General features: G+C 47.3%; 2 protein-coding genes across 11 annotated transcripts in view; one reads left to right on the top strand and one right to left on the bottom strand.

Moving 5' to 3' along the window:
• The first annotated feature begins 571 nt into the window (after window positions 1–571).
• On the top strand, window positions 572–9895 carry HNRNPH1 (heterogeneous nuclear ribonucleoprotein H1). Of its 6 annotated transcripts, none has more exons than XM_058547991.1 (14): window positions 572–590; window positions 1073–1198; window positions 2453–2608; window positions 2820–2963; window positions 4473–4611; window positions 5564–5742; window positions 5829–5900; window positions 5957–6090; window positions 6252–6387; window positions 7040–7099; window positions 7191–7250; window positions 7946–8038; window positions 8501–8550; window positions 9146–9233. In XM_058547991.1, the coding sequence occupies exons 2-13, from the start codon at window positions 1102–1104 to the stop codon at window positions 8548–8550; spliced, it is 1320 nt and encodes a 439-aa protein (XP_058403974.1). In that variant the 5' UTR covers window positions 572–590; window positions 1073–1101; the 3' UTR covers window positions 9146–9233. The 6 variants fall into 6 exon arrangements, with proteins under 6 accessions (XP_058403974.1, XP_058403946.1, XP_058403938.1 ...); XM_058547982.1 differs by having other exon boundaries at window positions 573–590; window positions 7191–7280; XM_058547963.1 differs by lacking the exon at window positions 8501–8550 and having other exon boundaries at window positions 9146–9895.
• Window positions 9896–13602: 3707 nt separating this feature from the next.
• RUFY1 (RUN and FYVE domain containing 1) overlaps window positions 13603–26671 on the bottom strand; it is a 49359-nt gene continuing 36290 nt past the window's right edge. For 4 of the 5 annotated variants that reach the window (XM_058547825.1, XM_058547834.1, XM_058547849.1 and 1 more), the window contains 7 exons: window positions 26495–26592; window positions 24199–24318; window positions 23418–23547; window positions 20546–20640; window positions 17368–17416; window positions 15531–15608; window positions 13603–14236 (listed from right to left, as the gene is read on the bottom strand). In XM_058547825.1, the coding sequence (XP_058403808.1) occupies window positions 14093–14236; window positions 15531–15608; window positions 17368–17416; window positions 20546–20640; window positions 23418–23547; window positions 24199–24318; window positions 26495–26592 (714 nt within the window). In that variant the 3' untranslated portion in view covers window positions 13603–14092. The remainder of the gene's footprint in view (window positions 14237–15530; window positions 15609–17367; window positions 17417–20545; window positions 20641–23417; window positions 23548–24198; window positions 24319–26494; window positions 26593–26671) is intronic. The other variant, XM_058547842.1, reaches the window with a different exon arrangement.

Below are 26671 nucleotides of genomic sequence, written 5' to 3'. Positions count from 1 at the left end.
CAGGCCTGCGCGGCCCCGCAGCCCCAAGAGAGGCCCGGTGGTCATCGCCGGGCTCTAGGGAGAAAGGGGGTACAGGTGGCGCGAGGGCGGGGAGCCTGTCCTTTCAGGTCGGCCAAGAGCGCTGATAATAGGCTGCGGGTAGGGGTAGGAAGACGGCCCCCTCGCCACGACCCAGAGCCCGGGACTATCACACTGTCCCCATAGGGAACTGACTGCCGCCATTCCCCTCCCCCACTGTGGCGGGTAGGGCGAGAACCGCTTGAAGGAAGACGCATGCGCATGAAACTAAATGACTGTCTAAACCGCCAAGGCTCGAAGTTCAATAATCGCGACAAGGCGCAGGCGCAAAAAAGCCCGGCGGGTGTAAGGAGGTGGGAGGGGCTGAGCTCAAGACGCATGCGCACAATAACTTGCTGGCTGGAGGTGAGCTTGCTCATGAAATTACGCATGCGCTCTATGTCTGTGTGACGCAAGCGGGCGGTGCGGGCCTCTGGCTGCGCGTGCGCAGAACTTGTTCGAAGGGCCTTATTTAGGTTGCGCAGGCGCTCGCTGGCCATTTCTTCTCAGCCACGCTGAAGTCGTTTGTCTGGGTGAGTGTGTGTCGCTCCGTGTTCGCCCCCCCCCCCCCCGGGGGCCCTCGAGGATGCCGTTTTCGCGAGGAGTGCGTGTCCCTAGACTTCTGTAGAGCCTGGGGGGCCGTGGCGAGGTGCAGGCTGCCCCTGGGAGCCGGGAGCGGCTCGCCGAGCCGCGCAGGGCGGCCGAGGCCTGCAGGCCCCGCCGCCTCTATTGTGTGAGGCGTCGGAGGAGGCGGAGCGGAAGCGGCCGCCGCCATTTCCTCATCTCCACTCTGGCGCCCGGCCGGGGACTCCTCGGTTCGGGGCGCCGGCGCTTGGTGCCCACAGCGGCCTCGGGGGCCCGGTCGCCGGCCGCGGGGTGTTGGGGGGCAGAGTCGCCGGGGTTGGGGCGTGCGCACGGGCTCGGCTCTTCTTGAGGCGCCGGGGCAGCGGGCGCCACTGGGGCGGAGGGCAGTTGGTTTGAGCGCTTCCCGGGCTGACCTCGTCCCGCCCCGCAGTCTGTCGACGCCAGCACCCGCCGGAGACGATGATGTTGGGCACCGAGGGCGGAGAGGGCTTCGTGGTGAAGGTGCGGGGCTTGCCCTGGTCTTGCTCGGCCGACGAAGTGCAGCGGTTCTTCTCTGGTGAGTTTGGAGCGGAGGCGGGAGTTGGCGGCCGGGGCAGCGGGCGGCCGGCGTCCTGGCGGGGCGGACGGGGCGCCCCCTGGCGGGGCGGGCGACCGCTGATCCCGCCGGCCGCCGTTACGCAATGGAAATTGTGAAAGCCCCCCCGCCCTCGGGAGAGCGTGGCCTCTCCGGCGGGCTGTTTTGTTTCCCTACTCTCGAGCACTAGTCCTCCTGTAAATGTGTTTTCCAAAGGATAGATGGGATTTCCTCCTCAATCTTGAGAGAATTGCCCAGTAGCTGCGCGCGTAATAGTGATGTTTTGCAAAGTCTTAAAAGATAGAACGTATACTTTCTAGTTTTCAAAGTATGTTGTCGAAAAGGGGCATTCTGCTTCGGAAAGTTAAAATGTCACTTCTTAATTTCAGACAATTTTCCTAATCAAGATTTAGTAATTGAAGAGTTCTTGCTCATCTAGTTCTTGATCTGGCTCACTTTACATTTGAGGACACGGAAGCCCAGGGAAGTTTGCCTATCTAGTTTTTTCTAGTATCCTGAATAATTTTTACCAAAACGTCCTTGTTCTCATTAGTGTAAGATTAGACTGATAAAGATATTTGGAAGATGGAAGAAATTTCCGGGTTTTGGAAGGACACTTGTAGTATTGACTTACTGTCTGAATTTAGCGTGGGTTACGGAAAACGACCTGTAAAACGAGAACCAAGTACACTGGAAGCCGCCTTGCAGTGGGCAGGACTGGGTCTGGCTTCAGCTGTGCAACTTGGAGCATTTTAGCTTGGTAACATTGATCCCTTTTCAGGTGAGTATTGGCAGTGCGATTTGGATTAGAAAGAAACTATCATGTTGCTAGTAAGGTAAAACGGTCAAATGCCGCAGACGAAAAGTTGCAACTAAGTATATTCAGGAAATGCCACAAAATAACCAAGTCCAGACAATTTGCTGACCAGTTAAAAATGTTGAATGGGAGACACTTGGGTAGTGAGGACTTAGAGATAACTTCATTAGAAACTGCTTTAAATATTGGATTTTTTTGATGGATTGGGAATATATCATCTAGGAAATAAAAGTTTGATGGAGAGAGGATAACTGCTTAATTACTGGACAGAGACATCCTAGAAGTTGGTAATAATTTGGTCATTTTAGGCTTCACAGATGATCTACTTTGTAGTAGGGGCATGAGGAGGCAGTTCATCTGTATCACCCAGAGGTGGTTTTAAGTTTTAAATTCTGTATTAACGGTTGTTTTCTTTCCAGACTGCAAAATTCAAAATGGGGCTCAAGGTATTCGTTTCATCTACACCAGAGAAGGCAGACCGAGTGGCGAGGCTTTTGTTGAACTTGAATCAGAAGATGAAGTCAAATTGGCCCTGAAAAAAGACAGAGAAACTATGGGACACAGATATGTTGAAGGTTTGATTTACGTTGCCCTAGTAACAGTAAATAAAACATTAAACACAGAGAGATCTATCTTACCCCTTCTGAATTTTAGGTATTTGACCGCATGGAAATGGTCATCTAAGGGAGTTTATGGCAGCTCTTCCTAGATTATCTAAAGACCCAGGAAATCTGAACTTTGTTCTCTAACTTTCCAAAATTGACTAATTCTAAGCACCTCTTTCAGTATTCAAGTCAAACAACGTTGAAATGGATTGGGTGTTGAAGCATACTGGTCCAAATAGTCCTGACACGGCCAATGATGGCTTTGTACGGCTTAGAGGACTCCCCTTTGGATGTAGCAAGGAAGAAATTGTTCAGTTCTTCTCAGGTATGTAGTCGTGTTTGTTGCTGAGCAGCGAATTCTGGCTAGCTTCTGGCAACGTGTGATTTAATAGACCTTAAAGTTTAGCAGCTCAGATATTAAAACAGGTTGTGAGTATATGCAGGTGAATTAATGTTTTTTCTTCCTGGAGACCTTCAAATAATTTAAGCCCATCTTAAAGGTGGAAATTAAGTACTTCCAAAATGCTAACTTTGCCTGTATTTAGTATTATAGTGCAGAGTAGATCTTTGAGGATTGTCCTCAACAGCTTAACTCCTTTCCTCACAATGCTGTTCAGCAAAGTACTTCAAGTTAAAGGTAAGATCCCTTCACATTAGATTAGCATGAGTTAGATTGTGATTTCTCCCAAGTGTCTATGTCGTAAGACACATTGGGTCATGGGACTAGAATTGTCTCTGATGCAAAAAAAACTATTTATGGAAGCAACTAGTTTAGTTAGCCAGGGAATTATAAACTTAACTAAAAGTCAGTCTAATGTAAGAGTAGGTGGAATGTAGTCTCAGTATCTGAAATACAGAAAGTGTTTTGAAATTGTTCTGGGCCTAAAGTATTTGAATGTTTTTATGCTGAAGAACTGATAAAATTGCATGTTTAGCAGAATATTACATTGTATATTTTAAGTACTATTACTTAATAATCATGATGTGATAAACTGGAATTAAGAACAAGAAATCCTTTCATGGTTTAGTGTAGTATGTATTAAAATCTTGACTATTAGATATGTATCAAGTCCTAATATTTTGCCAGAATTTTTGAAATCAAGTCTGTTTTGATTGTTTTTGTCTAAATTGGTGAGAATTGAATGCTGTCTGTCAACGTTAAATATGAACATAATTTCATATCTTCTAGGAAAGTGCTTTAAGCCCTTTTTGTAAGCTTGGGAATGTATCCACGGAAAGGATTTTTCATAGACGGAATTTCCAGAAGTGAATCATACTACTGTTAGAGCATAAGAGTGCATGATTGTGCTGTGTAGATCAGTTGTTTGTTGAAAGTTTAGATTGTATGTTTGTCAATGATATGACTTAAGTAATGTTTCACTTTGAATAGAAAATGTTTAAATGTGTAAATTTTTTTTAAACTTTGAAGTTCCACTAACTTAAAACATTGAAATATAAAATGAGGTAAAAGGTGTGTCTTTAATTTCGTAAAACTGTTGTATTTAATGCTTGAAACTTTATTAAATTCTTGTATAATTTTCTACATTAAGTTGCATAGATAAGAGTGTTCTTAATTGTTGAATTCTTAATGCATCCTGTGTTCAGCAAGTTTTTTCTTGTATACTGTGCCATGGGGTGTGTTAAGAATTGAGTTATACTTTGTAATAATGGAACTTCATATTACTGCAATGCATATTTAAAGAGTACTTGTTGAAAGCATACCATTCACCTAAAGTTAAAATTCTGGTTTATTTAAAGCTATAAGAAGAATCATTTCTGGGCTTGTGATGTTAATATTGCCCCCCTACTGGGGTTATTTGTCCTTGGGTTGAAGGGTTGGAAATCGTGCCAAATGGGATAACATTGCCGGTGGACTTCCAGGGGAGGAGTACGGGGGAGGCCTTCGTGCAGTTTGCTTCACAGGAAATAGCTGAAAAGGCTCTAAAGAAACACAAGGAAAGAATAGGGCACAGGTGGGGATGGATGGTTGGTTGGATTTGTCACTTTTCTTATGGTAAACAATTAAATCCATATTCTCTCTGCTTAGAAGGAAGAAATTAATCTTTTTCCTAGTCCTCTTAATTGATGTTTTGCCACAGTTTTCAAATTTTTCCTATGTTGAAGTCCCATAGTGCATTCAGATTAAATTTTAGGTTTTAAAATTGTCCCCAGGTAATTTGGTCTGCTTTACAATTTTGTAAGATTCCTAATTAACCCCAGTCAATGGAGTTGAGAGACTATGGCTTTAAAAAAATGTTAATGCAAACCTGGCTTTAGCTATAACACCCACCTAGTAAATTAATATTACCATAAGAAAATGTGATACTTTCTGATCTTGTTTTTAAAGTTGAAATGCAACAAACTTTCTTGCTGTATAAATATTCTGCATATGTATTAATAAGCATAGCTTTCAAGAAATTGTCACAAAAGGTTTTATTCTCTTTGCTTGTGACTATTTTTCATTGAAGCATGCGCTTACCTATGCTGATTCCTACTAAAAGCATAGGCTGGGGTATTTATTGGCGAAAGGAAATGTGTAGTGTGGGCTAGACTGTTGGTGGAGGCTGGCTTTTTAGCCCACTTGCTATACATGCTGCCAATGGAATTAAGACATGAAATGTTGAAAGTTGAGTGGAATTCTTTCCCTCCTAAAAACATTTATTTACAGTACTCCTCACTACCCCTAAGGTTGGGCTCTCTGCCTCAGAGGAGTGAGTGTTTTTCTGTAAAGTTTACATTAAATAATCTTACAATTGAGTGAATTTCTGGTCATTGCCTATGCAAGTATAAGAAATCTGGCTTTAAATATTAGTCAGTTTCATGGCTATGACTACATTGTTTTCTTGTGTAACTAAATACTTGTATGAAATGAACTAATGTTTTCTCTCCCCTCCCCACCCCCTTCCCTCATGAACAATGCTTTAGGTATATCGAAATCTTTAAGAGCAGTCGAGCTGAAGTTAGAACTCACTATGATCCACCACGAAAGCTTATGGCCATGCAGCGGCCAGGTCCCTATGACAGACCTGGGGCTGGCAGAGGATATAACAGCATTGGCAGGGGAGCTGGCTTTGAAAGGATGAGGCGTGGTGCTTATGGTGGAGGTACGCATAAAGAATATGCAGGTGTCATGAGCTCTTGTCTTTCTGTACATGTTTGCATTTGACTGATTGTATTTTTTTTCTTTTAGGTTATGGAGGCTATGATGATTATAATGGCTATAATGATGGCTATGGATTTGGGTCAGATAGATTTGGAAGAGGTAAGGTAAGAATTGAATTTCTCAACTGAAGGATACTTACACTCTTGTCCATCTAGACCTGAATTATTGTTTTTCAGGAATGTCTGATCACAGATATGGGGATGGTGGTTCTACTTTCCAGAGCACAACAGGACATTGTGTACACATGCGGGGATTACCTTACAGAGCTACTGAGAATGACATTTATAATGTAAGTGTAAGGTAAATTCACAAAAGTCATCTATTTCAGTATAGCCGTAACAACTTCGTTCCTAGCTTACTTAGGTGAAAGAGCATGTTACAAATTTTATAAGTTTTTGTAACAATAGATATTGGACTTGATTCTCTGAAATACCTTGTATTTATATTTAGTTCTTTTCACCGCTTAACCCGGTGAGAGTACATATTGAAATTGGTCCTGATGGCAGAGTAACTGGTGAAGCAGATGTCGAGTTTGCAACTCATGAGGACGCTGTGGCAGCTATGTCAAAAGACAAAGCCAATATGCGTAAGTATGATTTAAGTATCTGGGGAGCTCTGTCTGCAGGTGGTTGTGTGACTAATGTTTGTGAGAGGAATAGTAAGGATGCATGAGAAATTTGTTCCAGGGCCAGCCCTGTGGCGTAGCGGTTAAGTGCTCTCGCTCTGCTGCTGGCGGCCCGGGTTCGGATCCCGGGCGCACACCGATGCACCGCTTGTCAGGCGGTGCTGTGGCAGCGTCTCACATAAAGTGGAGGAAGACAGGCACAGATGTTAGCTCAGGGCCAGTCTTCCTCAGCAAAAAGGGGAGGATTGGCAGATGTTAGCTCAGGGCTCATCTTCCTCACAAAAAAAATTTGTTCTGTGATAGTAGGTTAGTTCTTTGGGATGTGTTTAAAAAGATTGTGGTTTTTAAAATTAGTATGACTGAAAGAGATTTGTGATATGAACATTGATTTGAAGTATATCCTTAATTGACAAATAAAAGCAATTTAGATGAATATTTAAAACAAAAGGCTGTTTTTTGAAATTTGCATAAAGTAAATCACCTGAAAAGTAGCTATAATTTTTTTTTACCACAAGTATTTGAAGGTCACAGATCTACTTGTTTAAGAACTTAAAGTGCTTATCTTGTTTTCTTTCACCAACAAACGTTTTCAAACTTTTTTTTCTCATTTCAGAACACAGATATGTAGAACTCTTCTTGAATTCTACAGCAGGAGCAAGCGGTGGTGCTTACGGTAGCCAAATGCTAGGAGGCGTGGGTTTGTGTAAATATCACTTTAGTGTCTTTTTTTCAGCTAACCTTGTATGCCTTTTCTCTCATTTCAGAACACAGATATGTAGAACTCTTCTTGAATTCTACAGCAGGAGCAAGCGGTGGTGCTTATGGTAGCCAAATGATGGGAGGCATGGGCTTGTGTAAATATCGTTAGTTTTTTTAAAAACCAAAACGTTTATATCTGTATAAGTTGATTATATTAAGTTGTTTTATTTAATGGGTTTAGCATAATTTAAGTTAAGCAAAGAAAAGTTTCGATTTGAATTTTGTGTCTGGCTTACTTAAATCCTTGAGTTACATAAAACTGCTTAGAAAAAATTGAAGTGCTTTTGGGGGAGGGGACTACAGCAAGAAACTAGTTGAATTGTCTTTAAGTATATATAAATCTAAAATTAATACTTAGTAGAAAGCTCAGGATCAGAATAAATTGTTGGGCATAATTAGGTGTTCAGTGATACTTGTGTATTGATACAACCTTAATATATCAAATTAATGGGAAAACCCCCACTAAATCCAGTTAAACAGTTTCATAAGGTCTTAGCAGAATGCTTCTACTTAATGGAATCATGTGGATTTAGTCCTGCTGATGTGTATACTTTTGGCCTTTTGGTTTATAAATGTTTGACTAGCTCAGATGATGGACAGAGAGGTAGTCGGGTCATAGACAATAGGCAGCAGGAGGCAGAGGGTTATAGTAATGTAAGATCAAGAATGGAAAAATCATAGAATTAGAATTACAAGCCCGGTACCACCAGGTACCACGTCACATAAGGAACAAGGTTCTAATGTTCTCTTAACTTAACAGCAAACCAGTCCAGTTATGGTGGCCCAGCCAGCCAGCAGCTGAGTGGTGGTTATGGAGGTGGCTATGGTGGCCAGAGCAGCATGAGTGGATATGGTAAGTGCGCTTTTTTATATACTTAGAATAAGTTGTAGGCAGGTTTCTTTAGTTGGGGAATATGCAGGCTCCTTTTTGTTGAAATTGGGTTATTAAATGTATGCTTTTGATCCTAATGTTATTGTTGATAATAGCTTAATTTTCAGAACCAATCACTGGGAGGGGGAAGTGTTCTAAAAATTAAAAATAGTCATTGTTACAACTTGGAATAATGTTGAGCCAGAAAACATCTGCCTCCATTTAATTAAAACATTAAATAGTTCACTTTTTCTGTCTTTTGGTTGGCATTAAATCCATTTTAGATGGAGGGAGAATTTTGAACAGTAGAATGGTGGTTGGGTTCAGAACCGTATTTACTAGTCAGTTAACCTAGGATTGATTTTATTTATTAACTTTTTTTCAATTGGTCTAAAGAATGGTGATTTTGGTATTATAGTCTTACCCTACAAAATCCTTTTGCAGACCAAGTTTTACAGGAAAACTCCAGTGATTTTCAATCAAACATTGCATAGGTAAATATTTTCTCAAAAAATATAATTTAAATTCCCAATAGCAAATACTGATATGTTGTAATAACACTATTTCTATAGCAGTCAATGGCTCTGACTTAACTCCATGGAGGCTGCCATTTTGGGCACAGTGAGTTTCCTTTAGTCCAACTTTGTCGTCTCACTTCCTGCCCACCATGAATAGGAAAAGCAAGAGACTGCCCCTGTGCTCCCTATTCATATATGCCATTCGATGGACACATTGTGAATGTTTATGGTAAATTTTTTTTTAAAATGCGTTGTTTAGCTTTAAAAACAACATGAAGTAATTTTGCAATTTTTGAAAAACACTAGTTTTCCTTTAAACTTAATTTTCCATGTTGATCCTGAAGCGTCCAATTAAATGGTAGCACAAGAGTCTGGCAAGTTGGTACTGCAGAGAAAAGGGGTTAATTAAGACTTGTTTGGAGTCGGGAGTCCCCTTTCCCAAACATGCTTCTCGCCACTTGGACAGCAGCCATTTGTACTCGTATACTTTTTAAACTTTTTCTTGGAATGCTATATTTTGTTTGATTTTTAATCTGATAACTTCTGACTTGTCAAATGAATCTCTTTGCAGGCAGCCAAGGAGCAGTGAACAGCAGCTACTACAGTAGTGGAAGCCGTGCATCTATGGGAGTGAACGGAATGGGAGGGATGTCTAGCATGTCCAGTATGAGTGGTGGATGGGGAATGTAATTGATCCTGATCACTGACTCTTGGTCAACATTTTTTTAAAGAAAAACTTAAGTTTAACAGTTTTGCAATACAAGCTTGTGATTTATCCTTACTCTAAGTGGAAATCAGGATTGTTTTAAAAACTTAAGGTTCAGTATTTTTGAACACAAACATTCATCTAGGATATAACAACTAAGTTGAGTAAACTATAACTGTTAAACAATTTTCAGCTTTTCTCAAGTTAGTTATATTGTAGGATGTACTTAAGCAGTAAGTGTTTTAGGTTAAAGCAGTTGAATTATGTTAAATGTTGCTCTTATACCACATTACATTGAGCACTGTTTGAATGCATGTTGAGAGACATGCTTTTTTGTAAAACTCAATATAGGAGCTGTGTCTACAATTAAAAGTGAAACATTTGGCATGTTTGTTAATTCTAGTTTCATTTAATAACCTCTAAGGCACGTAAGTTTAAGCTTTTTTAAGTTAATGGGGAAAATTTCAGACGCAATACCAATACTTTAGGATTTCTGGTCTTGGTGTTTGTATGACATTCTGAGGCCTTGATTTAAATTTCATTGTATTGTGATTTCTTTCTAGGTGTATTGCGCTAAGTGAAACTTGTCAAATAAATCTTCTTTTAAAAACTGCACTTTGTCTTGTCTATGCTAAAGTATCATATAGACTGTTTCTTGGTGCTGTATTCCTGCCTGGGGTAGGTGACAGTGGCCCACCTCTCTGCTGTGGCAGAGAGGCTCGGCAGTTGAGTCTGTCATGTGATGTCTTCAGACTTCTCTTCCCTCCAGTGCAACTGAAGGTAAATGTAGCCTTGGGGCCCTTGTGGAAAGGCTGTATGTTTGGCCTGGCTGCACAGGACCTGATCTGAACTGCGTGTGACTTGCTAAGGTTGAAGTGCCCTCACTGCATGCCCTCTGCATGGCCACGGAGCCTTCAGGCATGGCTCAGAAGTACCAGAGGCAAGGGGTGACTGATTAGAAGCTGCCCTTCCCAATCTGATGGTATCGTTTGAATTTTGCTTATATGGAGTGTATTCTAGAAGGAGCTAGCTCATAGCTTTCAAATTGAGGTTTCAATCTTGATATTTTTGCCTCATTCCTAAAGATCAAGCCTATGTGAAAGCAAAATTCATTTCCTTTATAAAGCTCCTAAAGTAGAATACCGAGTAAATAGTCGTCTTTTTTTTTTGCTGGGAAAGATTCGCCCTGAGCTAACATCTGTTGCCAGTCTTTTTTTTTTTTTGCTCCCCAAGTCTCAGTACCTAGTTGTGGATTTTTGTAAGTTCTATGTGAACCGCCACCACAGCATGGCTACTGACAGAGTGGTGTGGTTCCACACTTGGGCATGCTGAACTTGAACCAGTAGGCCATCAGGGCTGGCTCCCAAGTATTTCTGAGAGCAAAAATGACTAGTTTAAATCAGTAATTGAAATCTTATTTCTGTTTTGGCTGATTAGAACTCAAATTACATTTTCTAGGAAAATTCTGAGTTCAGTTGCATTAAGCAGTTCTTAAAAGTGTAGTTCTAGAATTCCCTTCAGTAGCTACACTGCACTTTGGGAACTGCCACTCATTCATCATCCCTCTAGACTTAAAAGTTAGCTGTCTTGAGATTAGAATTTACAATTGGAGCTGCAGATAGAGGTTTATGCTGTTTGAAGCCAGATGTGTGTACATTGTTCATTGCTGTGGCAGTGTTGAAAGTGGTGTTTTATCCTGGGTGAGGTATGGGGAGCGGACTGAAAAATTGCAGAGAACCAGAGCCATTTCTAACTGGATAGATGGCCACGTTGCTGAAAGATGTGCATGATGGTCTGCAGACGCTCCTGCCCTGCTGCATGCTCTGCAAGGACTGAGTGCTCATTTGCTGGCTCATGCTGCTCCACACCATGGAGAGAGGTCTCCAGTTGGGCTGGGGATACGGAAGTGTTGCACTTGGAACACACCATGTAGCTTGTCTTCAGCAGGTTTAGACAGAACTTTCAGAAGAGGTAGTGTTGTTTTCTTTTTGTTTGTTTTTGTAAGATTAGCCCTGAGCTAACATCTGTTGCCAATCCTCCTCTTTTTGCTGAGGAAGACTGGCCCTGGGCTAACATCCATGCCCATCTTTCTCCACTTTATATGGGACGCCACCACAGCATGGCTTGACAAGCGGTGTGTCAGGGCATGCCTGAGATCCGAACCTGCGAACCCTTGGGCCACAAGCACTTAACTGCTGCGCCACCAAGCCAGCCTGCCAGTGTTCTAAACATAGTACTGCCCCTGATCTTGGCTGAGTTACTTGATGTCTGTGGAATCAAGACACCTGGCATTGAGAAGACTCAAGGCGAGTTCCTTCCCTGGGTCCTTCAGTTAAATTGTTTTTACATAAAGAACATCTTTGAAAAACATGGCCTGTTGGAGGAAGAGAAGGGACTAGAACTAGAAACTTAGGAAGTAAGGCTAATCAATAAGCTAATCCAGAACATTTGGTTTTTGACAAGTGAGTCCTAGAATCGTTCCAGTTCTTTGGAATCTTGTGCTCCATTGACCATCACCATCTGGGAGGAGTTTAGGAATGACCAGGACTTCCAGAGGCTGTCAGAGTCTGCATTTTAACTTGAGAATCCTCATCCCTGCCCCCAGGTAATCAACCTGTGCATTCAAGCTTGAGAAGCACTGCTTTTAGACCATCTGTCTCTCATGGCCCAGGTCAGAGGAAGGTTGCCAGACCAGAGAGCGAGGGTTCCAAAGTTCAGGTACATATTTGATGTCGGAGCAGAAAGGTTTTCCACACAGCTAAATATTGGTAACTGGCCCAAGGATCCTTTGTGAATAATGCTTGTTGAATTTGTTGCTTGTGGGGTGGGGAGGTGAGGCTGGGAGAAGGAAATGGATAAAGGAAGAGCACTGAGGGGCAGTCGTGGGTGAGAAGAGTCTTGAAGCAGGGAGGTAGTACCCTGCTTCCTTTTGTGTGTGTGCAGATGAGAGCTAAGGCTCAGAAGTGAAGTGACTTGCCTAAGGCTCCCCAGGAAATTGGAGTCCAAATCGGGTGCACTGAAAACAAGGCACACTATCTAATGCTACTCCAGTTTGGGGGTAGAGCAGCAATACGTAAGCTTTTTGGAAAAAGCTGGTCCCCCCTGAAGGAGATTAAAGAAGCAATTTAGGGGTCGGCCCGGTGGCTTAGCGGTTACGTGCACGTGCTCCGCTACTGGCGGCCTGGGTTTGGATCCTGGGCGCGCACCGACGCACCGCTTGTCGGGCCATGCTGAGGCCGTGTCCCACATACAGCAACTAGAAGGATGTGCAGCTATGACATACAACTATTTACTGGGGCTTTGGGGGAAAAAAAGGAGGAGGATTGGCAATAGATGTTAGCTCAGAGCCGGTCTTCCTCAGCAAAAAGAGGAGGATTAGCATAGATGTTAGCTCAGGGCTTATCTCCCTCACACACACAAAAAATTAGGTTAAGGGAGGGAGGGGGAGGGGGCCCCTTTTGCTGCCATGTGCTTCCTTAATAAATAGGGTTTGAAAACTTGCAGCTTGGAAAGAACGTGGCTTTGGAGCTGGGCACATGATTTTGGAGGCTGACTGCACAGATCCTGGGACCTAACCTCGCTGAACCTCCCTGGTCTCCCAACCATAACATGGATGTGCTTGAGGGAGCAGCAGATGTGGAACCTGAGCCAGGGTGTGGGTGAGCCTTCTGCAGGGAAAGAGTGCAAGAAGGAAGACAGCCAGGCCAGAGGACTGGCGGGGGGAAGTGTGAGTCCACTGAGGGTGGAGAAGGCTGAGGCTCTGCAGACAGATGTACCAACTTGCCTGGACAGCATTACAGTGCTTGTTATGGTTCTTGAACCTCAACGTCAGAGGCCATTCATTGACTCCTGTCTGGGGGGCTGTGAGCATGTGCTCATGTGGGGCTCCGGAGGAGGAAGGCGCTGAGCCTGTTTTCATGGCCCACAATCAGCACCCATCCTAGCACTGCTTTTGAAATTCAAAAATGTGACTGCTGGGCAGGCACTGCCCCACAGGTGTCTCTGTGTGTAATCAACTACATCAGCTCCTTATCGTCTATGTGATAATCCTCTATACTGACTCCCATTATACAAGGGAACAACTTTTGAGCTTTGGTGACAGGCTTAAGGTCACTTCCTCTAAGCCTGTTGATGGACTTAATGGCCCACCTAGTCCTTGGCTCACTTGGGCAGAATGCAGCCTGTACTCCATAACCCAGCGGGCTCACAGCCCTCATGGCAAATGCAGCTGCCCCCGCTGAGGGCCTTCCGTCCTGAAATGGGGGTTGCTCAGAGGCAGCTCCTGTGAAGTGGACACAGGCTCCTTCATTTCTGCACCAGAGTGAAAAATAAGTGATTTTATTGCAGGGCCAATAACAGATATTCACAAGGGTACGAAATGGCAAATCTCTCGACTCTGAAGCAGGGAAGGCGCACTGCGGGGAGAGAAAGGAACGGATTACTCACGATACTAGTGCAACTGCGGCAAAGTAGGTTAACTCTTTGAAAAGTGAAAAATTACAGCAAAATCATGAAGTTACATCTGAGCCAAAGCTAGTGATGTGGCCAAGTGAGAAGAGTTTTAACCCTGAGGAGTTAATTCCATACAATTCGGAAGAGAAAGTGGTGCGGCTTCCAGTTGGGCAGGCTGTGTTCCGAGTACCAGCAGCCCAGCGAGGATCTTACTCTTTCCTTTGATTCTCTTGGGAAACAAACCTCCCAAGTCCTGGTCATGCCCTGAGAGCCAGAGCGTTTGGCACTGATCCAAGGCTGCCCACAGCCCTGGCGAGGACTGCAGTTGGTGCAGAAGGCAGGCTCCGGCGGGCCCCGCCCTCAGGAGCTGGTGGAGGAGCAGCGCTGCAGAAGCAGGGTGTGGCAGCTGTCGCACACTCGCACTGGCCTGGGGTAGGAGGGCAGGGCCAGCTCGTTACCGGAGCAGGTGCTGCAGAAGATGTGGCCACAGTTGCGGCAGTGGTGCTAGAGGATGGAAAAGAGGCAGTCACAGAACACGCTGCGCTCCCTGGCTCTGCACACCCACTGTGTTTTCAACTTGAAAAGTTTATTTAATACTTTAGAACCCCTCCCCCAGAGGCACGTGTCAGTTTGGGAGGGGTTCTTCTAGACGTCCTTTGTTTCTCCACTGATGTTCCTGTGAAACTAGGAGTGTTGGCGGAGGGTGTGCACTTGCATGAGTAAGGTTCTTTTTCTTTAAAATGTGTTACTGGACTTGATAACTAACTCAGTGCGTTGGTAGTCCACACTACATAAAGAGCCCCGGCTCGATCCCTGTAATTGCTGCATTCTGGGGTGGGGACCCCAGGTTTCTTTAGCTGGCCCCTCCTGAGGGGGGGAGTCTTGCTTTGTAAATAGGGCTGCCAAGAACCTGGGGCACACATACACCAAGACAGGGACCTATGCAGCCACTGCTCCTCCTGGCTCTGGACATCACTTCCGCCAACAGGCCCACCCCCATCAGGCTAGACAACCACCTTGAACTGGGTCATTCAGGTGTGGGGACGGCCAGTGGAGCTTCTGGACAAGTGTGATCTCAAAGGCAGCCCCAGGAGGGCTGTTTCTAGCTCTGAACCTATTGCAAGACCCTGACTAGAATTTGGAGAAGTTTTGCTTCCTCTCACAGAAAGGCTGCTAACTGGGGCAGGTGAGAACACATCCATGTGGTAGTGGATAGGATGGTGTTGGCAGTGTGGCAAGCATTTCCCCCTCAGTAAAGGCTTCCAGTTTTCTTGGGATCTAACCCTGGCCCTGTCCTGCCCAACTGGTCAATCAAGGCCCTGTCAACCCTGGACCAAGGGCTGGGCCCAGGACCTTCTGTTTCCAGAACCTGAAGGCAGGCTGCAGAGGCAGATTCACCAGGGACAAGTGCCCTGCCGTAATGCCAGTGAGCTCGTGGTGCCACTTGGATACCTGTCCTGAGACCTGCCACCCAAAGGTTCCCCAGAGTCTGTTTTTGTTTAACTTAGCCAGAAGGTGGTCCTGTTGCTTACAAAGAATTTTCAGTAATGCACTCACCTTGAACAGTTCTGCACACAAGCGGCCCCAACTCCCAAAGAAATTTGTCAATCACTGAAGGGACTGTGGTGGGGACAAGGCTTGTGACCCACTGGCTAGGGTCCCCAGAAAGGGGGCAGGCTGGGAGGCCGTCTGTATGGGCCAGCAGACCACAGTCCTTTCTTGGAAGCAGAGGAGGGGAGGCCCCAGTGGGGCACCAACTCAGCCCTCGGGTGAGCGGGTGGAGGGCCAGCCCACATACCTTTCTCCGGGAAATGGAGAACTCCTTTTCACACTGCTTACACCGCGTGGCTTCATCATCTTTCAGCCAAGTGTGGCCCTGAGAAGGAAAGAACGCTGCAGGATACCATTTCATGGCTTGGCTCCTGATGGACCTTGAGCTGCGTTCTGGCTGCCCAGTGTCCACTGTCCCTTTCCTGACAGTACCTAGTTTCCTTTTGAGGGAATGTCTCTTCACGAGATGTGGCCCCACAGGACTGTCGTGTCTCCCCCCCGGACCACAGCTGGAGCTCACAGGCTGCAGACAGGGCCTGCTCTCTGGCTCTTGCTTCCCAGCCGCTGCAGGCAGAGTCTCCAGACTCCTGTTAGCCCGAGACTCATCCACTCCCTTTCAATAAAGGCCCTTTGGCTGAGGTAACCAGAGTCAGGATTGGGTGTTTGCAACCCCAACTCTGGCTGAGACACTATCCAAAGTGCCTCCTGAACTGGCGGAGGGAGAAGGGCCAACCCTATCAGCCAGACTAGAACAGTTTGTGACAGTGGTCCCTGCGGGGAGACAGAAGGCAAAGTGCCGTGGAGACAGGAAGCCCTCCTCCACACATGCCAAGCCCCCGATCTCCAGAGTGAGGCAGGGAAGCAGATGTCTCTTCTGCAGAGGAGGCAACTGAGGCTTTGAAAGATGCCTTTTTGGAGGTCTTTCTGTGGGAAAACTAGGACATGATTCAGTCAGTCTTAGGGACTGAGGTGTTCAAAGGGGTCACAGGCCTGATGTATTTTTCTGGCTCCTCAGCATCTGTTGGACCTCACTCTCCTCATGACACAGACTGATCTTCTAATCGGGAGCTGCAGCTCCACGCTCAGGGCTTCAGCCGGGGCTCCAGTGGCTCCCAACGGCTCTAGAGTCCCATCTTATGACGTGTACCCTTCCTCTGGTGCTGTGAGCTGTCATTATTTTGTGCAAGCCCTTCTGTGCAGTACAGGGGATATAAAGGTAAGCAGCTCACAGCAATTACATCCAAGAAGCTTCCAGCCTACCAGGAGGATAAAATCAATTGATGTTAACTACAAGTCCAGGCTGCTATTAGCTGCTAGGCCAATGTGCTGCCTCTGACCTGTGGTGCACTTGGGAAGTCAGATGCCCCACCATGCGCTGGACGGTGCCTTGTGGAAGTCGGCTGCCTGGGCACCGCTGCCACGGCAGAGCCGAGGCTGCACAGTGGAAGCTCCCGTCATAGATGGGCCTGCTGCTCTGAGCTGCCCTGGGAGGTGGGCAGTGGCTTGGAGCATCTGCACCCTTCTTACCCACTCTCCCCAACCCAGCAGGCCAGCTCGGCACCTGCACTGGGTCACCTAGTCCACCTACTCCTGCTTCTTAAGCTGTGTGCGTCATTCTGTCCTCCCAAAAATGGTCTAGAAAGTTGGCCCAGCTCAGAAACGGCACAGGGCACTACAGTGGTGCAGGGTGGCCTTCGGCCCCTCACTTGGAAGGAAAGTTCTCACTCTCACTATTTAAAAAAAAAAAAAAAAAAAATCCCTCGATCTCTTTCTGTCACCTTTCACTTCCTTCCTTAGGGCACCTGTGATCTAGGTCTATTGTCAAATGATAGCTGATGGCAGAGGGACCAGAATCAGAAGACCTAGGTTCCCGCTTGGGCCCTGCCACTTATGAGCATCGCCATCTCAGCTGAGTTATGTGGCCCTAGCAGCATTTTATCTGTAGACAAGTGCTAACAACCACTGCCTCAACCACACATTCTCACCTGACTGCTGTGAGAAAACCCAAGAGCACGCAGCCTATTAGCACGAGCTAATAGTGACCAGTAGTGATTCTTATGCTAAAAACGTTAATAATCCAGTACCTTCAGTGCCTTATTTACTTCTTTGATGTCTTCCATCTTCAACTTGGACCTTAAAAAAGAAAAATCATCCATAGCAGTGAGAGAGGCTCCCAAACTCTAACCAAATAACCGCACAGACACTGTGGGGCTCTGTGAGGGTGCCAGACTTGTGAGAGAGGAGTACAATAAGCCGAGTTGTTCTAAAACGCTTTCTTTCCACCTTTTTATAATCCCAGATTCACTGCATCGCACTGGCTCACGTCTGCCCTGGTCTGAGACTGACTGGACTGAATCCCGCCCAAGAACTGTTGAGCCTGTAAGGGTTTAAAAAGACTTTGAAATAGTTGCAATCATCTACAAATTGAGAATTCTCTCACAGAAGCCCAGGTTTCTGGCTTCTCTGGGCAACTCTTCCTGCGTGTGACATGTGCTTGAAGTGGGGGGCTGCTCCTCTCTCCAGTGTGGGCTCCCCCCAGCAGGAGCTGGAATCTGCAGGGATCTCCCTGCCTGCCCTGCTGCATCCACAGTGGTCAGGTGCGGAGGGAGTGGCCACTGCTCTCGCTCCGTTCTCGTGAGTGTGAGAGCGATTCCTCAGTGGTCCATATCAAAGACGGGACTGACCATGGTCTAAACTGCAGAATTCAACCAGGTATGAGGAAACACTATGTATTTGTAACTTGGGGGTAATGGTCTGAGTCCTTTCGTAAAAGCTGAGATTAGTCTAAACTGTCACTGGATTAGCCTAATCTAAGTGTCAGAGTGGCAGGGCTCGGAGACGCAGGCCAGCCTTTGGGGGCAGGATTAGGAAACCAAGCACCAGGGCCTTTAGAAATAAGCCTGTGGCCTCCAGGAGCGACTGCAGGCAGCTCCTTCGCTGTCCCAAGCAGCTGCAGGAAGAGGCCCACAGACTGAGGGACCAGAGGCTGCCCAGGGAGGACAGACCTGGGGAACCCAGATCAGGATGGCAGCCTGAACATACAAGAACTTCCCTGGGAAATATAGCTTGCAAAGAATGCAGATGTTCCCGAGATACACAGGGCAGCTGTGTCTGTGGCTGGTGGAGGGGTCTGAGGACAGGCTTGTCCTCTCTGTCCTCTGGTGTGGGCTTGCAAGGAGAAGAGAGGAAGGGAGAAAGCACAAAGGCAAGTTCTTGGGTAGCCCTGCCCGTGTCGCGTGCCCCCACAGCAACACCCACGCAATCCGGCCGTGAGGCATGTTCTGAAGTTGGGTCGGGCAGTAGCACTAGGAGGCCGTCAAGTGCAGAGGTACGTTCTCAAGACCAGAGCCCACCCACAGTTCTGAGGCCTGTGGCGCACCAGGAGGGTGTTCTCTGACTCTGCTTACTGTCTGTCCAATGCGAAGAGGATGGGCAGGAAAATAATGGTGCTAGCTACCTGAGAAGGGGAGAGGGCATGCGCGGGCCCCCAAGAGACCTTGCCCTGAGGTCTCCTTCTTCTCCCTCTCTCTGAACAACACTGCAAACCCAAGGAGCCAGCTTCATGCCAGCCTCCACATCTGGTTCTCATCAGTCTCAGGGGACGCCCTCAGAGCTGGCCTGTGCTCTGCGCATGGGGCGGACACCTGGCTTTGCCCAACCTCAAGGCGCAACCCTCAGGTGGGCAGTAGCACAGGGCACTCAGCCTGAGGGGGGCAGGCAGGCCTCAGGGCGGAAGGTGCTAGATCAGTAGCCCCGAGCTGGTCTAGAAAGATATGGTGAGTGGGAGAGGATGGCGCATGGGTAGCATCTTCATCTCAAACTATTTGAAAAGACCACATTCCCACCAGTCCTAACATTTCTCTGTCTTATTTTTCTTAATACTTTCGTGGGCTAGCCCAGAACATTGCTGTAGACCTTTTGACTTTCCAGATGGAGAGGAAAATCCTCAGGTTGTACACATCTGTGTATTACTTTATTTAGTGTGTTTCTACTTCCTCTGACATAACTCCCCATCTCTGGACCGTTTCTGGTCACAGTGTACTCAGTGCTGGGCCTGAGCCCAGGCTGTGCTGGTCCCGAGAGCCCCCAGCTTTGGTCACTGCACAGGTGTCAGCACTGGGACTGGCGTCTGCGGGGAGCAGCAAGGCTCAGGGGGAGGGACAGAGAAAGGAACTTGCGTCCCTCTAACAGGTGGCCCTGTGGGGCGCCACGCTACTCTGGTTTGGGCCAGACCCACCTATGAGGTAAGCAACAGACAGGAGGGCAGAGGTGGGAGGCAGAGACTGATTCCTGATGGCTTTCTCTGCTTAAGCCAGTTTGAGGTGGATTTCTGCCACCTGCAACCAAAAGAGTCCCGACTCTAAGGAGAAAAGGCAACCCACTGGGTCTAAAAATGCACTGATACACAAATGGACAAGTTCCACAATCTGCAGTGTGACCTACCAGACTGTCCAGAGCAACCCGGCAAGACTGGGACACTAGGTGGAGAGCTGTCCAGTCAGAGGGGAGACACAACCACCAGGGTCTTTGTGCCTGTAGCATCACTAGCGGAGGCAGACAGACTTGGGTGGATGTGATGTCCAGTCCCAAGAAAGGGAGGTGGTTACTGTGCTTGCTCGTGGCAGGCTTAAATCCTCAAGCCACAGCACTCCCTCAGGTCTGTGCAGGCTGGACAAGCGACCCTCTCTCACTACCCACCTGGTTCCCGAGACCTGGATACTGCATTACTGAACACGAGGGTTCCAGTCACTAGAAAAGGATATATATATATATATTTTTTGTGAGGAAGACCAGCCTTGAACTAACATCTGTTGCCAATACTTCTCTCTCTCTCTCTTTTTTTTTTTTTTTGCTGAGGAAGACTGGCCCTTGGCTAACATCTCTGCCCATCTCCCTCTAGTTTATATGGGACGCTGCCACAGTGTGGCTTGATAAGTGGTGTGTAGGTCTACACCCGGGATCTGAAGCTGCGAACCTCAGGCCGCTGAAATGGAGTGCATGAACTCAACCACTATGCCACCAGGCCGGCCCCAAAAAGGATATTCTTAACGAGTTGACTCAAATCAGCGCTACGTCTCCAAAGCCTGACTTCCGCGGGGTCATCCCTGAACAGCTATCAGGCCTCCATGACCGGCCCTCTCTCCTCTAACAACAGGACACAGGTGTGGGGCTCGAGTAATGCTGGGGGCAGGCTGGTGTGACTCCTTGGGGTGGGAGGCCTGGGGGCCTGTGCAGGTGCAGATGCAGGGAATGGGTTCTTACTGGCTGAGGTGCAGTCCCATTTCCTGGAGGGCTTGTTCCTGCTCGTCACAAACCTTCTGTAAGTCAGCCTTCTCGTCCTGGAGCTCCTGCAGCTCCTAAAATGAACAAACCAGACACCTGACACAGGACTGGAAATCTTTTTTTTAAGGTTTAGTAATCATAGCAACAAGCAGGTCAGGATGCTTTTCAAGAGCAAAAAGCAGTTTTGTTGTATTAACCTCAATCAAGCCAGGGTTATTTCATGGACCACTTCTCACTGGCTTACTGCTCCAGAATGGGCAACCGGAAGGTGAGCACCACCAGAACGGCTCCACAGAGGGGACAGTGACGGGGGACAGGAAGCAGCTACATTCATCAGGCACATTCACAACAGACCCTCACAGGGCAAATGAGGCTTTGCCTATCTGAGTTTCTATGAAAGGACAGACCTGCATCAGCGAAGGCTAGTTTGAATAAACTGTTTTTTGGAAAGGGCTGGTCAAAATTTCCTGATAATGCAAGGAAAATTTGCATTGAGCAAGGCTGATGAAGGCCAAGAGCTGCGGCCTCATTCGTGGCCTGAGTGTGGCCAGACCTTCCAGAGGCTCCCACAGCCCACGTGGAAGCTGTGCGCGCGGGGCGTGAAGCACACTAGGGGACAACGGCGCCGACGGCGGGTTGTAATCTGGGGCCAGCGTCTCCTGAGGACTCAGCCTGGCTAGGCCTAAGACAAAGACTCAGAAACGCAACTCGGGGCTTCAGGCCTGACTGTGGGCAGCAGCAGGGCTGAGGCCCAAGTGGGGGCAGTTCCCCCCAGCTGCGCCTGGACCTTCTGCCCCAGAACTCTTTAACACAGGCTCAAAAGGGCACCCTCAGGCTTACCGGTGGTGATAGACACATCGTTTTGTCTCTTTGGTAGGGGGTGGGGGGAGGGTGGATAATACAAATCTTAAAGTATTTTGAAGTGGAGTAAAGGGGGCATGTTCCTGGATGTGGCAGAACTTTCCAGAAGTCCTCTTCTGTCCTCTGTTTCCTCTCCTCCTCTCTTAGACACTGAGTAGCTCCTGAGGAACCTCTCCCCTCCCCAGGCTTCATGGGCTCTCTGAGGGGCCCTAGGCACTTTCCAACAGGAATCAGAAAGGCCGTTCTCGGCTCACTCAAATTGCACAGCAGTACCCATTACCCTCTTCCCCACAACAAACTCCAGGTCTGGAAGCTGCCCCGGCCCAAGGATCCTCCCTCAAGGAAGGTGTGGTGCCGGGCGGCCACCTGCGGCTTGGCATTCCCCCAAGCCTGGCACCAGCCCCCGAAGCCCCACAGGGAGAAGCCACAGAGGCCAGAGACACGCCCCCAGCTCCTCAGGCTGCTTCACCCAGAACTGCCGGGACCCTCCTACTGTATGGTGATTTCACAGTAGGAGAAATTGTAGACTACCTGAATTTCCCAAGAGCTCTACTTCTGCAACCAGACAAAGGCGCCATGCTGGCCCCCACTTCCTCTCGCTCTCTGAAGATTCACCCAGGCTCCAGGCCACCACTACAGGTGAAGTGAGGCCTCCAGAGGACTGAGGTGACTCCAGGGGTAGACTTGACTCAGGTCTAGTCTTGGGAGATTTACGGCTCTGGTTCAGGTGGCTTCCCAGGGATGACCCAGGACCAGGTAGTTCTTGGGAACCAGGATAGCAGACCCTGGGCAGATTGGCCAACCCATGTCCGGGGTGAAGGTGTGGAAAATGCTGACTGGTTCTCCCGGTTTCCTCTCCTGCAAGCCTACCACCACTCTCCACACAGGAGCTGGTGATGGTCTTAAAATGATTTGGATCATGTCCCTCCAACAGCTTCCTGTTGGGCTTGGAATAAAACCCAAATTCCTTCGCACACCTTCGAGGGCTCATGATCAGCTCTCTGCACACCCAGGCCTCAGCTCAGATGCCTCCTCCCTCTGCTGACCACGCCTCAGCCACGCTGCCCTTCTTTCTGCTCCCTCACCACAGACCCTCACACCTCCTGGTGTCTCTGCCCGAGAGGTTCTTCGCCCAAATCTCTGCGTGGCTGTCCCTTGCTCATCATTCAAGTCTCTGCTTCACTGTCACCCTCTTCCCTGAACACCCTGCCCCGCTGCGGGGATTCTTCCTGTTCTATTTTCTTCATCACTGCGTCTCTCTGGTTTGCTCACTGGCTCACGCTGTGTCTTTGCCTTCCGCTCCTAGAGCAGCAGCTCCGAGACAAAGGAACAGTGTCCCAGACCTGGGAGCAAGCCAGCACGGCAGGGCCTGGCTCTGAGGAAGTGAGAGTCTGCGTGGAGCTCACTCGCCTGTTGGAAGGCTCTTTAGCAGGAGCTTCTGGAGATGCTAGAAGCTCTTTTTGTCCCAAGGACAGTCCACCTTACCTTTTTTTTTTTTTGGTGAGCAAGATTAGCCCTGAGCTAACATCTATTGCCAATCCTCCTCTTTTTGCTGAGGAAGATTGGCCCTGGGCTAAAATCTGTGCCCATCTTCCACCATTTTGTATGTGGGACGCCTGCCACAGCATGGCTTGATAAGCAGTGCATAGGTCCAGGTCTGGGATCTGAACCTGCAAACCCTGGGCCGCTGAAGTGGAGCACGCGAACTTAACCACTCTGCCACTGAGCCGGACCTGACCTTACCTTTTTTTTGTGTGTGTGAGGAGGATCAGCCCTGAGCTAACATCCATGCCAATCCTCCTCTTTTTGCTGAGGAAGACTGGCCCTGGGCTAACATCTGTGCCCATCTTCCTCCACTTTATATGGGACGCCGCCACAGCATGGCCCGACAAGCAGTGCATCTGTGCGCGCCCGGGATCTGAACCCGGGCCGCCAGTAGCGGAGCACACGCACTTAACCGCTACACCACAGGGCCAGCCCCCCACCTTACCTTTTTTAATCCTTCTATTTGTTGTAGCTCTGCTCGGAGTAGAGAGGAGGTATCTTTCTCATGCTGTAATTCTCGCTGAAGAGCTTGTCTTTGCTCTTTTTCTGATTTCAACTCTTTCTCTAGACTTGAGCTGTTTTCCCAAAATGAACTTGAGTTAGTCTTGATGGGATATTTTCATGGAAAATCCACAACCCAAATCAGCACACAAGCAACGGGGAGTTCAAAACTGCTACATGAGCATCTAAACCCTTCAACAAAGCCTGGAAACAAGGCTCTCTCTCCTCCAGGGCCACCTGCACCTCCACACGGAAGCCCAGGATCATGTAAGGGAAAGCAGGTGAAGGCACACCCTGGACAGTCATGCAAATAGAGAGAAAGGAAAAGAGCTATAAAACCCTTAGGACCACACAGTAGACTCCTCTACTGAGATGGAGACCTGAGGGGAAAGAGGAGGCAACATTTATTTGCTTTTTCCAACCCAGAGCCAGCTGACAATGCAGGATACTGGGGGGTTGGGGGTGGGGAGAAAGCTACCGAAGGTTAGGAGTGAGCCTCAGCCTGAATCCTGACTCCCTGTTCCCCAGCTGAGAGTAGCCCTGGGGACGTTACTGAAGCCCCGGAAGCTGGTTTTCTCATTTGTGAAACAAGGAATAAAGACATCTCTTCTCTCGTCCTCATTCTCGCTTTGCAGGGGTAACTCTGCGGTGGGACACCACCTGCTTGAAGCAGGAGATGGCCTCCCCGTCCTTCCTGAGCACACCGGCCGCCCCAGGGCTCCTACCACTGCTGGTGCAGCTCGCAGAGCTGCTGCTGCAGCGCCCCGGTCCTCCCGCCCAGCTCCTGCTGCAGGGCACGGCTCCGCTCCTCCGCCTGCTGCCTCGCCCTTTCTGAGAGCTGCAACCTAGACCAAGGAACCAAGTCTCTGTAAGGAAAGGATCCATCCTCACGATCTACCGTGTTTTTTTTCATATTCTTGCTGGCTTGAATTTTTTGTTTCTAAAATTTATTTTAAAAATTTATTTCTATTTTTAAAATTTATTTTTAAATTAATATGTAGTAAAACTGACTCCTTTGTGTGTAGAGGTCCATGAGTTTAGCTCATGTGTAGATCTGTGTACCCACCACTGCAATTAGCACACAGAACAGTTGCCTCACCCACAAAATCTAGTGCTGCCCCTCTGCAGCCACACCCTCTCCCCACCCCTGGTGTCACACAAATGGAATTATACTTCATATAACCTCTTGAGACTGGCTTCTTTCTCTCAACATCATTTTTTGAGGTCAATCCAAGTTTTTGTGTATATCAATGGTCAGTCCTTTTTATTGCTGAGTAGTATTTCATTGTATAGATACACCAGTTTACCCATTCACCTAATGAAAGCTATTTGAGCTGCTTCTAGTTTTTGGCAATTATGAATAGAGTTGCTATAAACATTTGTGTACAGGTTTTTGTGTGAACATAAGTTTTCATTTCTCTTGGGCAAATAGCCAGCAGTGGGATTGTTGGGTCATATGGTAAGAGTATGTTTTGCTTTTTAAGAAACTGTTTTCCAAAGTGGCTGTACCATTTTGCATTCCCATCAGTAATGTATGAGAGCTGTAGTTGCTCTGTAGCCTCACCAGCACTTGGTATTGTCATTAAAGAAATACTGAGCTGTTCTAAAGGATATGTAGTGGCATCTCTTCGTGATTTTAATGTACACTTCCCTAATGGCTCATGGTGCTGAATATCTTTTTGCGTGCTTATTTGCTACCCATGTGTCCTTTTTGGCGAATTATCTGTTCAAGTCCTTTGCCTGTTTTTAAATTGGACTGTTTGTTGAGTTTCGCGAGTTCTATATATTCTAGGTACAAATCCTTTGCCAGATACGTGATTTGCAAATTTTCTCCCAATGTATATGTCTTTTTTTTTTTTGGTGAGAAAGATTAGCCCAGAGCTAAGATCTGTTGCCAATCCTCCTCTTTTTGCTGAGGAAGATTGGCCCTGGGCTAACATCTGTGCCCATCTTCCTCTACTTTATGTGGGATGCCACCACAGCATGGCTTGACAGTCGGCGCCTACGTCCGTGCCCAGGATCGGAACCTGCGAACCCCGGGCCGCTGAAGCGGTGTGCGCGAACTTAACCACTATGCCACCGGGCTGGCCCACTATAATTTGTCTTTTTATTCTCTTAACCATGTCTTTCACAAAGCAAAAGTTTTAAATTTTGATAAAGTCCAATTAAGTTTTTTTCTCTTATGGATAGTGCTTTTACATCACACCTAAAATCTCTTTGCCCAAACCAAGGTCATGAAGATTTTTTCCTGTTTTCTTCTAAAAGTTTTATAGTTTGGAGGCGGCCTGGTGGTGTAGTGGTTAAGTGCACGTACTCCGCTGCTGGTGGCCCGGGTTTGGATCCCGGGCGCGCACTGATGCACTGCTTGTCAGGCCACGCTGTGGCGGCGTCCCGTATAAAGTGGAGGAAGATGGGCACAGATGTTAGCCCAGGGCCAGTCTTCCTCAGCAAAAAGAGGAGGATTGGCATGGATGCTAGCTCAGGGCTGATCTTCCTCACACAAAAAAAATAAACAAAAGTTTTATAGTTTTTAAGTTTTACATTTAGACTTATGATCCATTTTGAGTCCATTTTTGTACAAGGTGTGAGGTATAGATTGAGGTTCCCTTTTTGCTTATAGATGTCCAATTGTCCCAACATCATTTATTGAAAACACTATCCCTTCTCCATTGAAATGCCTTTGCACTTTCGTAAAAAATCAGTTGCCCATATTTGTGTGGGTTTATTTTCAGACCCTATTCTGATTCACTCACTGACCTGAGATTTAAGTGTGACAGTGACAAGGAGCTCACTGGACAGTTCTGACCCTGAGAGGACAATCTGCTGCAGTAGCCCAAAGGCTGACTGAATACATGTCTAGGCAAGGCTGGAGAATCCAGCCCCTTTGCTGGGCAAGCCTGTGGACCTGAAGGACAGTCATCCTAAGTCATATGTACTTTTGGGAGAGACTCTGAGTAGGTCCCCAGGCCCAGAGGATGCCCAGCACCTTCTAGGGAATATCTGCCAGGGGGGACTAATTACCTTTCTTCTATTTGTTTCATGCTGGACGTTACTTGATTGTTTTTTTCTTCAAAAGATGTGATGACTTCATTCTTCTGCTGTAAACTGTTCTCTGCATTCTATAGACAACAGCAAGGAAAAGCGGTCATATTCTGCCTCTCCCTTATCCCCGTGCCTGGTCTGGATTACAAGTGGGTT

The sequence above is a fragment of the Diceros bicornis genome, chromosome 1 (genome assembly GCF_020826845.1).
Source record: "Diceros bicornis minor isolate mBicDic1 chromosome 1, mDicBic1.mat.cur, whole genome shotgun sequence".
Taxonomy (NCBI): Eukaryota; Metazoa; Chordata; class Mammalia; order Perissodactyla; family Rhinocerotidae; genus Diceros; species Diceros bicornis.
Note: the sequence above shows the minus strand (reverse complement) of the source record. Positions and strands in the feature narration are given on the sequence as shown.